This window comes from Lepidochelys olivacea (assembly GCF_965140295.1).
Source record: "Lepidochelys olivacea isolate rLepOli2 genome assembly, chromosome: 7".
NCBI lineage: Eukaryota > Metazoa > Chordata > Testudines > Cheloniidae > Lepidochelys > Lepidochelys olivacea.
This window is the reverse complement of record NC_140417.1, coordinates 119,659,321-119,674,752: the sequence shown is the minus strand read 5'-3', so window position 1 is coordinate 119,674,752 and position 15,432 is coordinate 119,659,321. Positions and strand designations below refer to the sequence as shown.

At 48.6% G+C, this 15,432-nt stretch overlaps 1 protein-coding gene across 1 annotated transcript in view; it reads left to right on the top strand.

Moving 5' to 3' along the window:
- SORCS3 (sortilin related VPS10 domain containing receptor 3) overlaps positions 1-14,678 on the top strand; it is a gene marked incomplete at its 5' end in the record, with an annotated part of 489,210 nt that extends 474,532 nt beyond the window's left edge. Inside the window, 5 exons of the mRNA XM_084635451.1 lie at positions 567-666; positions 4,343-4,448; positions 11,223-11,383; positions 12,052-12,160; positions 12,423-14,678. Coding sequence (XP_084491577.1) covers positions 567-666; positions 4,343-4,448; positions 11,223-11,383; positions 12,052-12,116 — 432 coding nt within the window. The 3' untranslated portion in view covers positions 12,117-12,160; positions 12,423-14,678. The remainder of the gene's footprint in view (positions 1-566; positions 667-4,342; positions 4,449-11,222; positions 11,384-12,051; positions 12,161-12,422) is intronic.
- Between the last annotated feature and the right edge of the window lie 754 nt (positions 14,679-15,432).

The following is a 15,432-nucleotide window of genomic DNA, read 5'->3' as shown; positions in this document are numbered from 1 at the left end:
GCCTTCAGGACTAGATTCCACCCCTATTTTAACAGGAGCTGCAGGCCTGGAAACGGCAGGGGAAGGAGTGTCTCCAGGCTGGCCCACTGGTCTATTGACCCATGGTCTGATCCAACCTCCATTGAGCTCAGTGGGAAGGTTCCCAATGACTCCATCGGGCACTGGATCAGGCCCCAAGAGTGTTGATTGGGAGAAAATGAGGGGGATCCCAAAGGATCTTCTTCCTACCCAAGTCTAGCTTTCTTGTGATACATAGGAGAGCAGATCAGATAATCTGGAGTTCCCTTCTGGTCTTAAACTCTGGGCCTCTACAGGTCTTGGTTTCCCTTCCAGTAAAAACATCATAGCACACTCCTGGGGTCTTAAAATTTCACCTTTTGTGCCAGGAGAATCACATGGAACGACACTGAGTTCCTGCAAATGCCTCCCACCGCTCTTACACCCACTCCCCCTGCTGCAGGACGGGTTAGCTTTTAGCTTTCAGAGACTGCATGCGTCCCAAGAGGTTCTGTGTTGCTGGTACTATTGTCCATTTTGACCCCACATATCTCTGATTGGTTCACCAGGTCGTTGAAATCCTCTTCAATGCTCTCAACCAGAACCTGGTCCAGTTTGAGCTGAAGCCCGGCGTCGAAGTCATCGTGTACGTCACGCAGCTGACGTTAGGTAGGTGTGGAGTCCCACGTAAGTTGTGCTTCCCCCGTTACTTCTCACAGGAGCAGGGACACACCCCAGCATGCTACTGGCATATAGATAGATGGACCCTGGGGAAAGCGGAGAGTCTCTTAGTCATTCAAGCTGTGGCAGAGGGAGAACAGAGGCTGGCAATTGCATCCTAGCTCCATCCCAGAATTTAAGGAGGAGCCCACACTGTGAGCAAAAGAACCCAATCGAAATTGGGTGGCACTGGGGTCTGTTTCCTAATTCAAAGGTATGCTCCCCGTTACCCGGCATTCTCCCTCCCTGCACGGGACCCTCCACTAGCCAGTCAGCCCTGGAGAAGGGCCAGATCCACACCATTTGGCTCCAGATTGGGACTCGAATTGTCGGAGAGTTTGGGGTGCTGCAATGTGGGATCATGGGTTCAGGCCCACATCTAATCAGAACCTCCAAAAAACATCCCCTTTGTAACGTTTATCCCCCCCCTTTTAAATTGGTTCCTTTCTCAAAGCTTCCCACGATAAGCTAATACCGTCCCAGCCAAAGGAGGGGCTAGATCAGTGAAGCTCTCACTCCTTGGCCGGAAGTGTGTTCGCTTAAGCTTTGAGGGGGGAGATGGTTTAAAGGAGAGGCATTCAGCTTTGGAAGGGGGATGTTCTTCAGAGGTGCCTGACCAGCTTCAGAGCTTGCTTCCACCAGCCCAACCCTCTCCCATGTCTCTAGGTAGCTCAGCTGAAGAAGAGAAAGGGCTGATTAAACCTCGCTTTAGGCAAATGGCTTGGTTAGGTGAAGAAACCCCACTCTGTGACAAGAAGCTGCTGGGGCTCAAGGAATGGTTCCCTGGTCTTTGTGGTTAGATCCTGAATTTAACCTTCTGCAGATGGTTCACTGGCCCTTGTTCTTTTGTCAGATTGGAAGGTATTTGCCCACTTTCCGTTCTTGAAGCATCTGCACCACTTATTGACATCGGTCAGGGAAACAGCGTAGTCTGGTGGATGGAACAGAGGCCTGGGTTCCTCCTGGGCTGTAATCTTAGCTCTGTCACTGACTCTCTGCATGACCATGGGCGGGTCACCTTGGCCAAAACTTTTGCACCCCTAACTGGACACCTTTTGGGTCTGATTTCCAGAAGCGCTGAACACCGACAACTTCAATCATAGCCAGTAGGAGCTGGAGTGTTCTGTGCTTCTGAAAATCAGCCCCAAGGTATCTTCAGTTGGGTGCCCAAAATCTGAGACACACGAAGTCTGCTGCCGCTTTTGAAAATGTGAGACGTAGCTGCTCTGTGCCTCATAGAATATCAGGGTTGGAAGGGACCCCAGAAGGTCATCTAGTCCAACCCCCAAAGTTTACCCATTTATAAAAATACCATCATTGTAAGGCTTAGTTAATGCATTAATATCTGTAAAGTTTTTTGAGACACTCAGATGAAAGATCTTTTATAAGGCCCTGATCCAGTGCCCAGGGAAATCAGTGGGAGCATTTACATTGACTTCCATGGGCATTGAATCAAACCCTTATTGCTAATTAGAGCTGGGTGAGGATCAAGCCCTTATTGCTAATTAGAAGTGGGGGCACTGGGGAGGGGGAGAGAGACCAAGCCACCCAAGAATAGCCCATAGACTCTGTGGTTCGGGGCACTTGTGTAGGGTGTGAGAGATTCAGGTTCCAGTCCCTGCTCTGCTTGATTCAGACCAGGGACTTCAACATGGGGCTCCCATGCCCCAAACGAGTGCTCTAACAATTGGAGTCTCACTTTTTGGCTTTGTCCAGAAATTCCATCCTGGACCTGAGAAACCTTCCCAATGGAAGTTCCATCGAGGCTGATACATTTGCGTGAAAAGTTGAGACTGCGATGAATCCTTATTTTCCGACAAGAAAACATTTCCCCCCCAAAATTCCCAGCCGTCTCCATTGTCGCTATAACAGTCCTATACAGGCAGCTGCTGCTCTTTCAGTGAGCATGGAACTTATGAGAGGGAAATGTAGGCATCTGCCGGAGGAACACTTGCCTGAGAGTGACCCATCTCTACAAATGAGCCCTGACTAAGATTAAGCACCAGCTCTCCATCTCCATCTTCACTCATCATAATACATCCCCTCCAATCTTTGGCAGCCCTGCAACCCACCCTGACGTGGTGCTCTTAGCGAGAGATGAGAGGCCGGAGAGCTTTTAGCTTTTGCTCTTGCTGACCACCCCTTGCAAGTACCTGGCCAGGTCCGCCGTGCAATATTTCAATGATCCCATTAAAGGAAATGGGGGTTCTGGTTCCCGTTGAGTTTGTCTCATAGAATAATGGGATTCACATTCCTCATTCGTGAAACATTCAGAGCCAAGAACTAGCTTAGACCATGGCTCCTGACCTCTCTCCCAGCTACTGCCTTTGCTCAGGCCATAGGTGGCAGGGGCAGCCTGACGCTGGTTAATTTAAGTCGTTGAGATTGCTTTTATTAGGAAGCAAATTCCTTACCGGTGGTATAAACATCAGGCTCCACAATAACAAAAAGCCCCTCACAGACTGTTACCTCTGGGGGAGAATGATAGACCCTGATGGTCAGGGGTGGACAGCCGATTAGAATTAAAGTGTCAAATCTGTACCCAGATCTCCAAGTTCAGGACTCAGTATTTGTTATAAATACTGCAACTGCCAAAATTCAGATCCAGGTGAAGATTCTGGACAGCCTTCCGGCCTCCCACAGTCTAGGGCAGTTTGGGTCTGAGCTTTTGCTTCAGGTCCTTCCCTCTACAGTGTTTAGATTCAGGAGGTCCAGCCCTTTCCAGCAATGAGAGTCTGAGCCAAGCTTTCTGCAGGCTGGGTGCTTCCGTGGGAGTTCTGAGAACAGGGTGCTGGCAGTCTCCGCCTCTTGGATTGCAAGAATCAGGGCAGGGACCAGGAGTGGCTTGGTTGGTGTAGACTCCTCCATGTCTACTGTGCTATATAAGCAATGGAGAGTTGTAATAATGAACCTGGATCAAATGTTCTTTGCAGGTTCAGGAAAGTTCAGCTGCTACTTAAAATCATTTGCAAGAAGCTAGAGGGTCAGTGCTTGGATTAAACTCAGGAGTTCTGAGTTCTCAGTCCCAGTCTTGCACACTGACCACTAGGCCATGAGAATTCTGCCCCAGACCAGCGGTGGGAGCAGCTACCCACACAAGGCACTGCATACACTCTATTATAAACCACCCAAACCATATCAATAGAGGTGGGTCGGCGCTGCAAACTGCTGTGGAATTTGGGAAGCAGCAGGGGGCTGTTTGGTTGGAGGGTTTTGCTTTGGGCTTATCTCCAGCATAAGCTAACAAAATAAAAACATCTCGGCACCAGTCTTATCGAATCACCCTTCAAATCCTTTATGCTTCTGCTCCAGCTCCAGTGAAAGCTTCAAACGAGACAGCCCGAAGAGTTAACAAGGGAACAGTGAGTTCGTCTCAGCACAGCCTGATTCTGCGTTTTTATCAGGAGCTGTTACAGGGCATCGCCAACTCAAATAGGAGCTTCTCTTTCAAAGGCAGGGGAATTGATTTGTCTCATACCAGCTGGCTCTGCTCAAACAGCATGTCCCACACAGCGATGATAGGAAAGCAGATGCTGCAAAAAGAGAACCAGGTTCGGCTGCCTGGTGCCCAGACCCCCCTGGTTAATGGCTTCCCAATATAACTGTTTGCCCTTTCTCTTTGCAGCGCCTCTCGTGGACTCCAGCACCGGACACAGCAGTTCAGCGATGTTGATGTTGTTGTCTGTGGTCTTTGTCGGCTTGGCTGTTTTTTTAATCTACAAATTTAAAAGGTATGTTGAGAAGCTAGCCGGAGAGGTGGCTCTTTCCAAGGAAGCCTGGCAAAGGGATGCTGAAAATCCAGAGTTTAGAGCAGGAGAGCCGCGCTCCCTGATATGGGGGGTCTAGGATTGAATGACATAAGGGATTTGCGGCCAGAACCTCCCTTGACTTATATAGTTCCCTTGTCTTCTGTGGAGCTGTGCCAGTTTCCATCAGCTGCAAATCCAGCCTCTTGGCTTCAATACAGCTATCCTGATTTAGATCAACCGAGTACGTGATCCACTACGTTCAGTGGTGCTCCACTTCTTATCCCAGCTGAGAAGCTAGTCCTTGCTTTGGACTGATTTAGGATGTCAGTAATGTAATTACTCTTCCCTAGCCAAAACGATGAAATGTGCTTGCCTGTAAGGGCTGTGACAGACACTGGACTGGCTGCCACGTTTCCAGGCGGCCAGGCAGTCGAAGATACTGCCAAGTGGACCGTGTGTTACACGGGTACAAGGTGCACGTACAGTACATCCAAAATGTGGCCGCCCATTAGGGTTACGGACCTGCAGTGTTCTGCTGTGTTTGGACAGCTGGGACCTAGTGGCGTTTTCTTACCTTAGCTACGATGGACAATGATTTACATAACGGGGGAAGGGAGGGGGCAAAGGATCACCTGAGGTTTGGCCAGCTCAGTTCTGCACTGCTTTGCACTTTGCATTGTCGTTTACACTTACAAAAAGCAAGGGTAAAGCAAGCATCTCCCAAGGGGTAGCGTTTTACAGCCGCTTTGCACAGGTGGGGCACAGGAGAATCAGGCCCTCGATATTTGATTCCTGTTGCTGCCTGGTCCCAGGAGATGAGTTTTGTCTCCACGTGTTGCTCACCACAGGTAAACCCTGTACTCAGACTGCTGAGTGCTAGCATCAGAACGCAGAAGCCCTCCATTGAGCAGTGTACAAATGATGTCGTAGGAGCCAGTGTTAATCATTCTCTGTTACTTCCCCATCACGTCTGCCCTGCTCTCAAATCAACAGACGATTTTTTTCCCCACGTAACTCGTTGTGAATGCTCCCTGGGACCTGAAAAATCAAGCTGTGTCTTGCAACAGCGCTAGAGATCGGCTTGAACCAGGACCTGAGTCAAAGTGTAGAGGGGGCTGTTCAAAATCCAAATTCAGCAGAGCGTTCGGTATCCATACATATCATGGAACCTGCGGCTGTTGTGACCCGACAGGGAGCTTGTCTGTGTCTGACATGCAGAGAACAGATACTTCCATGTTAAGTGCGAAGGTGCCATTACCAGACTTTAATATAAACACCCCGTTCCCGAGCAGCGGTCAGGACGTGCATTGTGTCCATTATACTCTGCTGCCTCAAGTTGTCAAAGAAAACTATGGGACAAGTGTGCTTTGTTTGCTGAATGGCTGCCTAATGGGCATGCTTCTTAGGCAGACAGAACTCTTCTTAGTGTAATCTTTGCATCCAGTAAGGTTCCTGCCGTGTTAAATGGGCTGCATGCCCAGATCCAGCCCCGCAGCTGTATTGTACTGTACTGGAAATACAGATTGGATCTGATTTTTGATTCTAGGCATGAATACGTTTTAAGTTTCTAACTCCCAAATCAGAGCCTTTCCCCGACAAGTCCCAGCCGTACGCGTCTCTCTCTGACTCTTCTTCAGGAGGATGTAAGGCTGTGCCTCCTAAGGCATTCTTGGGTTGCAGACAGCCTGGGGTCTCGAGAGTCGAAAGCAGTCACTCAGAGGGGCCTGGGCTCTATGCTCCAAGTTGAAATCAATATCATTGTACTTATAAAAAGGAAAGGCCGCTCATTTCTGAACTTTTTAAATTGAAATTGGCTGGTACCATTGCCTAAGGGCTTGATCCGAAGCCCACTGAAGTCAGTGGGAATTGAGTGCTCTGATCCTGCGGCCACTGAAGTGAGTGGGAAAGCTTCCATTGGTTTCAGGAGAATAGGATCAAGCCCTTAGTGCCCAGGATTTTCATCGGCTCAGATGCAGCGTTTCAGCCTCCTACGCTTGTCAGGTCGATAGCACAAAGCCACTTCACTGTTGCTCTCTGCTCCCGCGCTGTGATGAAATGCAGCTTGCCAAAGGAGTGCCGGCCCTGCTCCTGAGCATGGGATGCCATTCCAAGGACAGGAGGCCCAGTGAGATGGAGAAGACACCTCTGCCCTAGAATGTGGGGACCAGAGGCTGGACTTCTATAGGAACCTTCCTTTTGGAGTGATGCAAAATCCCAAATCTTTCCTCCCTTGCCCGTGGCCCCACATGAGGCTTTCTAATCGAGTTGTGTCTGGGGCTTGGTACAAGGGGAATGGGCTAGTAAAGAGGAGTCAGTGCTTCAGGGCTGGAGCACCCCTGGAAAAAAAGAGTGGGTACTCAGCACCCACCAGCCGCCTGCCGATCAGCTGTTTGGTGGGTCCCACTGATCAACTGTTCCTCGGTGGGTGGGAGGCACTGGGAGGAGGGGGCAGAGCAGGGGTGGAAGAGGTGGGCAGGGCCTTGGGGAAAAGGGGTGGAGTGGGGCTGGGGCCTCGAAGCAGAGCAGGTGTGGAGTACCCACCTAGAAAGAGGAAAGTCGGTACCAGGCAGCTTGGCAAACCAGTGTGTGCAGCCCCTTGAAAGATAGCCCCTATGCTGCAGCATCGACGGCATCCTAAATGCAGCCTCTCTGAACCTCGCAACCCCCCGAAAAGTGCTCCCCACCTTATGCACCCCTCCCACCTCCCCAGGCGGGATCATTACAGGTGCCTGGTATGACTTTGCTGTGACCCAGGGATGGGGAGCCCAGACCCTACACTCTCTCCAAAGATGTGGGGCAGGACAGCTCTGGGCTGTAGAGGACTACATTCTTAGCTGCTTTGTCCAAACCAACACACGCCACTGCAAATGACAAAGGTTGGGGTGAAATCCGGAACCCCAAATGCCTAACGGCAGGGTCACGGAGCAGAAAACATGCTTAAACCCCAAGCCTGCTGCCTCTTTGGATTAGAAATTATAGCATGCAACAGCTCTCAATAGAGAAATGGGCATAAAGTAAACGCTCATCTCCCACTTCCTCCAAGCTGTCGGTCCACTGGCAGTGTGTACTTTTATGATTAGCTAGAATCACTGTCTGAATACCAAGTTTCTGTTTAGAGAAAGGGGGAGCATGTGGCTGCATAAATGTTTAATTCTGCAAATTTATAGAATTGGCATGCTGCTGGCTTCCACACAGCCTCCTTATTATGAGTCTGTATGTAAGAGACTCAGCCGATGTGTTAGAGATCCCTGCTGCAACCTGTTCTCCCAGCTTGGAACCCCTCTGGCTGTGAAAGAAGTGTGTGTATGTGGAGGTCACTCATTACAGGGATCAGAGAATCATAGGACTGGAAGGGACCTCAAGAGGTCGTCTAGTCCAGTCCCCTGCACTCAAGGCAGGACTAAGGTATTATCAGACCATCACTGACAGGTGTTTGTCTAACCTGCTCTTAAAAATCTCCAATGATGGAGATTCCACAACCTCCCTGGGCAATTTATTCCAATGCTTAACCACTCTGACAGTTGGGAACTTTTCCTAATATCCAACCTAAACTGCCCTTGCTGCAATTTAAGCCCCTTGGTTCTTGTCCTATTCTCAGAGGTTAAGGAGAACAATTTTTCCCCTCCTCCTTGTAACCATCTTTTATGAAGGTGAAAACTGTTATCATGGCCCCTCTCAGTCTGCTCTTCTCTAGACTAAACAAATCCAATTTTTTCAGTCTTCCCTCATAGGTCATGTTTTCTAGACCTTTAATCATTTTTGTTGCTCTTCTGTTCTCCACTTTGTCCACATCTTGCCTGAAATGTGGCTAACAGAACTGGACACAATAGAATCATAGAATCATAGAATATCAGGGTTGGAAGGGACCTCAGGAGGTCATCTAGTCCAACCCCCTGCTCAAAGCAGGACCAATCCCCAATTAAATCATCCCAGCCAGGGCTTTGTCAAGCCTGACCTTAAAAACTTCTAAGGAAGGAGATTCTACCACCTCCCTAGGTAACGCATTCCAGTGTTTCACCACCCTCCTAGTGAAAAAGTTTTTCCTAATATCCAACCTAAACCTCCCCCACTGCAACTTGAGACCATTACTCCTTGTCCTGTCCTCTTCTACCACTGAGAATATTCTAGAACCATCCCCTCTGGAACCACCTCTCAGGTAGTTGAAAGCAGCTATCATATCCCCCCTCATTCTTCTCTTCTGCAGACTAAACAATCCCAGTTCCCTCAGCCTCTCCTCATAAGTCACGTGTTCCAGACCCCTAATCATTTTTGTTGCCCTTCGCTGGATTCTCTCCAATTTATCCACATCCTTCTTGTAGTGTGGGGCCCAAAACTGGACACAGTACTCCAGATGAGGCCTCACCAATGTCAAATAGAGGGGGACGATCACATCCCTCGATCTGCTCGCTCTGCCCCTACTTATACATCCCAAAATGCCATTGGCCTTCTTGGCAACAAGGGCACGCTGCTGACTCATATCCAGCTTCTCGTCCACTGTCACCCCTAGGTCCTTTTCCGCAGAACTGCTGCCTAGCCATTCGGTCCCTAGTCTGTAGCGGTGCATTGGGTTCTTCCGTCCTAAGTGCAGGACCCTGCACTTATCCTTATTGAACCTCATCAGATTTCTTTTGGCCCAATCCTCCAATTTGTCTAGGTCCCTCTGTATCCTATCCCTGCCCTCCAGCGTATCTACCACTCCTCCCAGTTTAGTATCATCCGCAAATTTGCTGAGAGTGCAATCCACACCATCCTCCAGATCATTTATGAAGATATTGAACAAAACCGGCCCCAGGACCGACCCCTGGGGCACTCCACTTGACACCGGCTGCCAACTAGACATGGAGCCATTGATCACTACCCGTTGAGCCTGACAATCTAACCAACTTTCTACCCACCTTATAGTGCATTCATCCAGCCCATACTTCTTTAACTTGCTGACAAGAATACTGTGGGAGACCGTGTCAAAAGCTTTGCTAAAGTCAAGAAACAATACATCCACTGCTTTCCCTTCATCCACAGAACCAGTAATCTCATCATAGAAGGCGATTAGATTAGTCAGGCATGACCTTCCCTTGGTGAATCCATGCTGACTGTTCCTGATCACTTTCCTCTCATGTAAGTGCTTCAGGATTGATTCTTTGAGGACCTGCTCCAATACTCCAGTCGAGGCCATATCAGCGCAGAAGAATTACTTCTTGTGTCTTGCTTACAACACTCCTGCTAATACATCCCAGAATGATGTTCACTTTTTTTGCAACAGTGTTACACTGTTGACTCATATTTAGCTTGTGATCCACTGTGACCCCCAGATCCCTTTTTGCGCTGTTCCTTCCTAGGCAGTCATTTCCCATTTTGTATGTGTGCATTTGATTGTTCCTTCCTAAGTGCAGTACTTTGCATTAGTCCTTATTGAATTTCATCCTATTTACTTCAGACCATTTCTCCAGTTTGTCCAGATCATTTTGAATTTTAATCCTATCCTCCAAAGCACTTGCAACCCCTCCCAGCTTGGTATCGTCAGCAAACTTTATAAGTGTACTCTGTATGCCATTATCTAAATCACTGATGAAGATATTGAACAGACCCAGAACTGATCCCTGCGGGACCCCACTCGTTATGTCCTTCCAGCATGACTGTGAACCATTGATAAGTACTCTCTGGGAACGGTTTTCCAACCAGTTATGCACCCACTGTATAGTAGATCCATCTAGGTTGTATTTCCCTATTTTATTTATGAGAAGGTTAAGCGAGACTGTATCCACAAGGCTTGTTACCCTGTCAAAGAAAGCCATCAGGTTGCTTTGACATCATTTTGTTCTTGACAAATCCATGCCGACTCTTATTTATCACCTTATTATCTTCTAGGTGTTTGCAAATTTATTGCTTCATTATTTGATCCATTATCTTTCTGGGTACTGAAGTTAAGCTGACTGGTCTGTGATTCCCTGGGTTGTCCTTTTCTTATAGATTGGCACTATATTTGCACCTTTGGGGGACTCCGAGGACAGATGTGTGATGGGATAATGCGGGGTGTGTGTGTGTTTGTGTGTGTGGATTTGTTTTCTCTCTGGTTCCCAGAGACAACTGGAGGCTCTGTTCCACACAGCATCAGAGAACTCTTTTTCATTCCCCCCTTTCCCCCACCCCCACACACACTGCTCACAGCTTAAGACAGTAACTTTCCTACTGCTGCTTCTTCTGAAAACAGAGCTGAGATTCCCTTGATCTACAGGCTCATCTGGACAGTTCTGGGCCCTTTGATCCTAACTGGAGCTTTCCTGTTCACTCTCAAACCTTGATTGGACTGTTCAGGCCCCTTTTAGGGTCTGGTTCCCTTCACCTGGTGGACAGAGCCTTCTCCTACCCCTTATCCATTGCTGGAGAGTTTTGCACCATCTTCCTGGTGTACTCTTCCCCTTCATCCTTTGCTGGACTTCCTTGCACCCCATACACCTGGTTGGGTCTGTTCGATTCTTCCCCTGCCCTGCCTGTTTACCCTGCTTGGTACATTCTCTGTCCATTACTATTGGCAAAAATTCTTGGTTATAGTTGGTGGCTGTTGTTTCATTCTCCAGACCCTAAGCTGTCACTGGTGGTGGCGGTGGAGACTCTGGCCTGTATTGGTTGGGAAAGCAGCCTCCAGACCCAGTATGGCCATTCTTATGTTCTTATGGTTTAATTGCTCTAATGAGCTCAGTTCTGCAATGCCAAAGGCCACTGCCTGAAAAAGGCCTCTTGCTTTCCTTCCTTGGGCAGGAAAATCCCGTGGGTTAACATCTACGCTCAAGTCCAGCACGACAAGGAACAGGAGATGATCGGTTCCGTGAGCCAAAGTGAAAGTGCCCCCAAGATCACGCTGAGCGAGTTCACTGACCCTGAGGAGCTTATGGAGAAAGAACTGGATACTCGGGTTATAGGTAAGGCATGACTCCCTCTTGGCGAGCAGTCATCAACCCGGAGAGCACACTGGCCCTGGAGATACTGGCAGAGTCCATGTTACCAGGGTTCAGGAAAACAAATGGACACTGGCCTGGGTAACAAAGACATCTCAGGGTGTGAATGGGATGGGACACCTCACTGCGGAGGGGTTGTATTCACATGCACAGAGTTGAACTGATAGCCACATCTTGGGTCAGGAAGAATTTCCCCTCCAGAGTGGGGAGCTTGGGTTATGTTGCACTTTCCTCTGTTCTTGGCCTTTTCCATACTGGGATTCCCCCTTCCCAGCTAGCTGGGACCCCACTGCCATTTATCAATGTGTGATGGCTCTGTGTGTGTGTGTGGTGTTAGCCTTCCACATGTGTGTGATCTTGACTCCCATGATGTTTGGCTGGGGGATGCAGCCCAAGCTTGGGAACCCTAGAGCAAGGCCCAGGTAGGTTCAGGAGGGCTTATCCCATGTGATCCGTTTCCTGCTATTGCAAGAAATATGGGGTACATCCCCCCACCACCACCCGACTTCTCTCCCTAGACTCGGCCTGTGTCCTGCTGCACTGTGGCTCATCTGTACCCATTGCCCGTGGGCGAGAGGCGACAGGCTGGGCTGTTTCATGAGCTTCCCTTTTCTCCCTCTTATCTTCTGCAGGAAGCATCTCGACAATTGCTAACAGCGAAAGCACAAAGGAAATCCCCAACTGCACTAGTGTTTAATAGCGAGAATCCACTTGGTCTACAGCATTTCTGGCTTTTTATTTGTAATTATTATTATTATTGTTATTATTATTATTATTATTATTAAAAAAAGAAAATGATACGTCATTATCATCATTTGTGGGGGGCTGGGGAGAGGTGTTTTGTTTACCAGGGCCACTTTCATAAACGGCAGATAGATGCTCAGCATTTGGAAAATTCCCATTGGTTACAAATAACGATTGTAGGCCGAGACTACAGGGCTAAGCGATTTGAGTGCCCGGTTTGCATTAAAATGACTGGGAACCATGTGTCTAAATCTCCTAGGTGGATCTGAACGTCTCAGCAGAACTGTTGCAGGCAAATGATCCACTTCCCGTCTCCACACCCCGCAGCAAATCAACAGCCTAAGACACTGGAGCTGACTCTGCAATGTGCTGAGTGCCCTCAGCTCCCAATGACTTGCAGGTCTTAGCCGGATCGTGCCCACTCAATTGACTCTCCTTGTCCTTTGATGGGGAAACCGAGTGGCGTTAACCATTTGGGCTCCAAAGCTGGCGGGCGGGATGCACAAGTAGCTACCAAGAAGCGTGCACAAGTTTATGAATGAGGCTCCAACCTGTGCATCTGACTAGCGAGGATACCGATGGCATACTGTAGATAATTCCAGTGTAAATAGCTTTTTATTTCTTGGGAAATAATGTAATGTTTAGTAAAAGAAAAGTTTAAAAAAAACCAACCCCACACAAACACACCAACCAGGCCACCAAGGACCCCATGTGAAGTTCTTGTGCAACACATGGGTTCTCAATATATTCCAGTTGTCTGTCGTATTTAACTCTTTCAGCTCTGTCTGTGTTACATGGTGGTTTTTCTTTTTGCATAACGGGAAGGATTTTTTTTAGCGGGGGGAGTGATTTTAAGAGGCAGGAGTGAGGATTTCGTAACACACTTTAACAATGCGCATTGGTTTTTCACCCCAGTTCTAGAGCTAAGCCAATGCTCGTAGACTTCCAGTGCAGAATCTGGTGACACTGAGTAGAGAACATGATGGAAGCGAGGAGAAAGGATCTTGTTCTCAATGACGGGCAAACCTCAAAGTAGTAGGCTTTGAACAGGCTTCCTAAAGCCGGTCCTGATCCCTACAACCCCTGCTCGTAATGGGCCAGATTCTGATATCCTTATTCGCACTGCGGAGTACCTTTGAGTAGTCTCTCTGAAGTCATGCTCCAGAGTAAAGGGCACTTCTGTGTAAGTAAAGGTATCGGAATGGGGCCTGACGCATGTATTTAGGGACTGTGTGGGGGAATAAGGGTTGCAGTCTCAAGTCTGGTGCAAAGCTGAATCGGCATTTTCTCCAAACCTCTTGAGTGTGCAAAACTGAGCTGGGATTCTCCAAGGCTTCCTTACCAGCCTTGCAGGGCAACTGCTTGTAGGCCTGGCTGGAAGTGCTGCAAGAATACCTTTTGATGGTTGGTGCTGCCTGGTCAAAACGTGGCCTCAGGAAAGGCAGCATGAAAACAGGATCAGAGGATGCGAAGTTCTCTGAAGGTTTTAGAGCCTTCTGACCTCTTCCGTTCCGGTTCCAAACTGGGGGAGTTATCCGAGCAGGAGGAAATGGGGAAGATGCTAAAAATGGGCCCAGTCCTGCAAGGGTCCAAAGGGAGCGGAGAGTGCCTGGCTGGGGCACCTTTAGGAGCTGCTCAGCCTCTTGCAGGATTATAGAAAGCGGAGATGGGTTCCAAGTTGACGCCAGCTCCAAGACTCCCCGAAGTTTGGGGTGTTTGGATTCAGTGTTCCAGGTCATCTGCCCGCAGAGCTGAGCAGGAGGCTAGGCTTTAAAGCTCACTGGAAGTGTTACTAGTATCACATGCCTGGGGCTCTGTTCATCAGATGGAAGGTGGTTCAAAGATCTTTACAGGGAGAAAGGCTGGGAAGATCCTTGTGCAAAGAAAAAAGCGGCCCCTATGTCAAGATTCAATCAAACCAGGCAAATTTAGGGAAATGGCATTGTGTGAAACATTAAAGCAAAACAACCTCAAACCACTGCTGCTCCCAGTCTAATCTGCCACTTAACACGCTTGAGGTCCTTTCCATCGGTTTAAAAATAATTTCCCTCACCCTGTCACTTCTGCTCTAGTTCCTGATACAAACAGGAGACTGATGGCTATGCTTTCCTCTCTGACCTTGTGCTTCCATCCATCACATGTGCATACCCTCGTTCTGTTACGCTATCCTTGCTACTGAAACCCCAAATGTTTTACAGTAATGGGCCAATCTGCTGATAATACTGTCACAGCAGGGCCATTATTTTCAAATAGCATCCCATTTATATGGGGGTATGTGCGTGCGTGTATGTGATTTGCCCTACTCAGACTTTAGGCGAAGGCTTTGTGAGCTGCTGAGCAGAGAAATGGCACTTGGTTCCTACCAAAACATTGTACCAAATGATTTTCACTTTGAACATTTTCAGAGAATTTTACAGGGATTTTTTTCCCAGTGAAATTAAATTTGGAATTGATTCAGTACCAAAAAAAAAAAAAATCTCGTGGGGTTCCTCCCCCCTTTGCCTTTTTCTGCCTTTTTCCCATGCACATTGTGGGTGGGGGGGGTGGGGGATCATGAGAAGGGAGGGGAACCCACAAAAAATGAGTAGTTTTGCTCATGGGGAGAGCTGGAAAATAGGACCCTTTTTGAATGATGCAAAGATTTGGCACCAAAAATGCTGTATCAGTCACAAAGCCATGTTTGTGTTGAGGGAACGTTTCACCCATCTCTAATCCTGAGCAAAACTCAGCTTCCGTGGGACTCAGCAGGAACCGGGGGTTTGATCCGGAGCCTGCTGAAACCAATGGGAGTTTTGCCACTGACTTCCGTGAGCTTTGGATCAGTCCCTGAGACTGCATGCTCGCACTCTCCCTCTCTTAGAGTCCATCGCCCAGGCTCTGGGAGGTGTAACTCTCCGCTTGGGTAGACATACACATGCTAGCTCTGCTCAGGCAAGCGCCTAAATATAGCAGCGTGGGTGGGATTGGGCTCTCAGTTCAGCCTGTCCCAAGTGCTTTTTATTAAAATAATAGAACAATGGAGAAAGAACGCCAAGAAATTTGAAGCCCTGTGGCCCATCTGGGCCATAATGCTGGCTGAAACTAGCAGCTCCATACTACCCTTCCTCACAGCTGCTGTGGAAGGGGGTGTGGCTGTGTTAAGGGGCATGGCCAGAGCACACTTGTACTCCGCGAATCCCTGGTTGCAGCCACCATCAGTTAAGCAGCCCTGAGGCCGCTCTAAATTGCTCCAGGAGCCCCACCAGCCCCTGCTTAGTCCTGGGGATGGT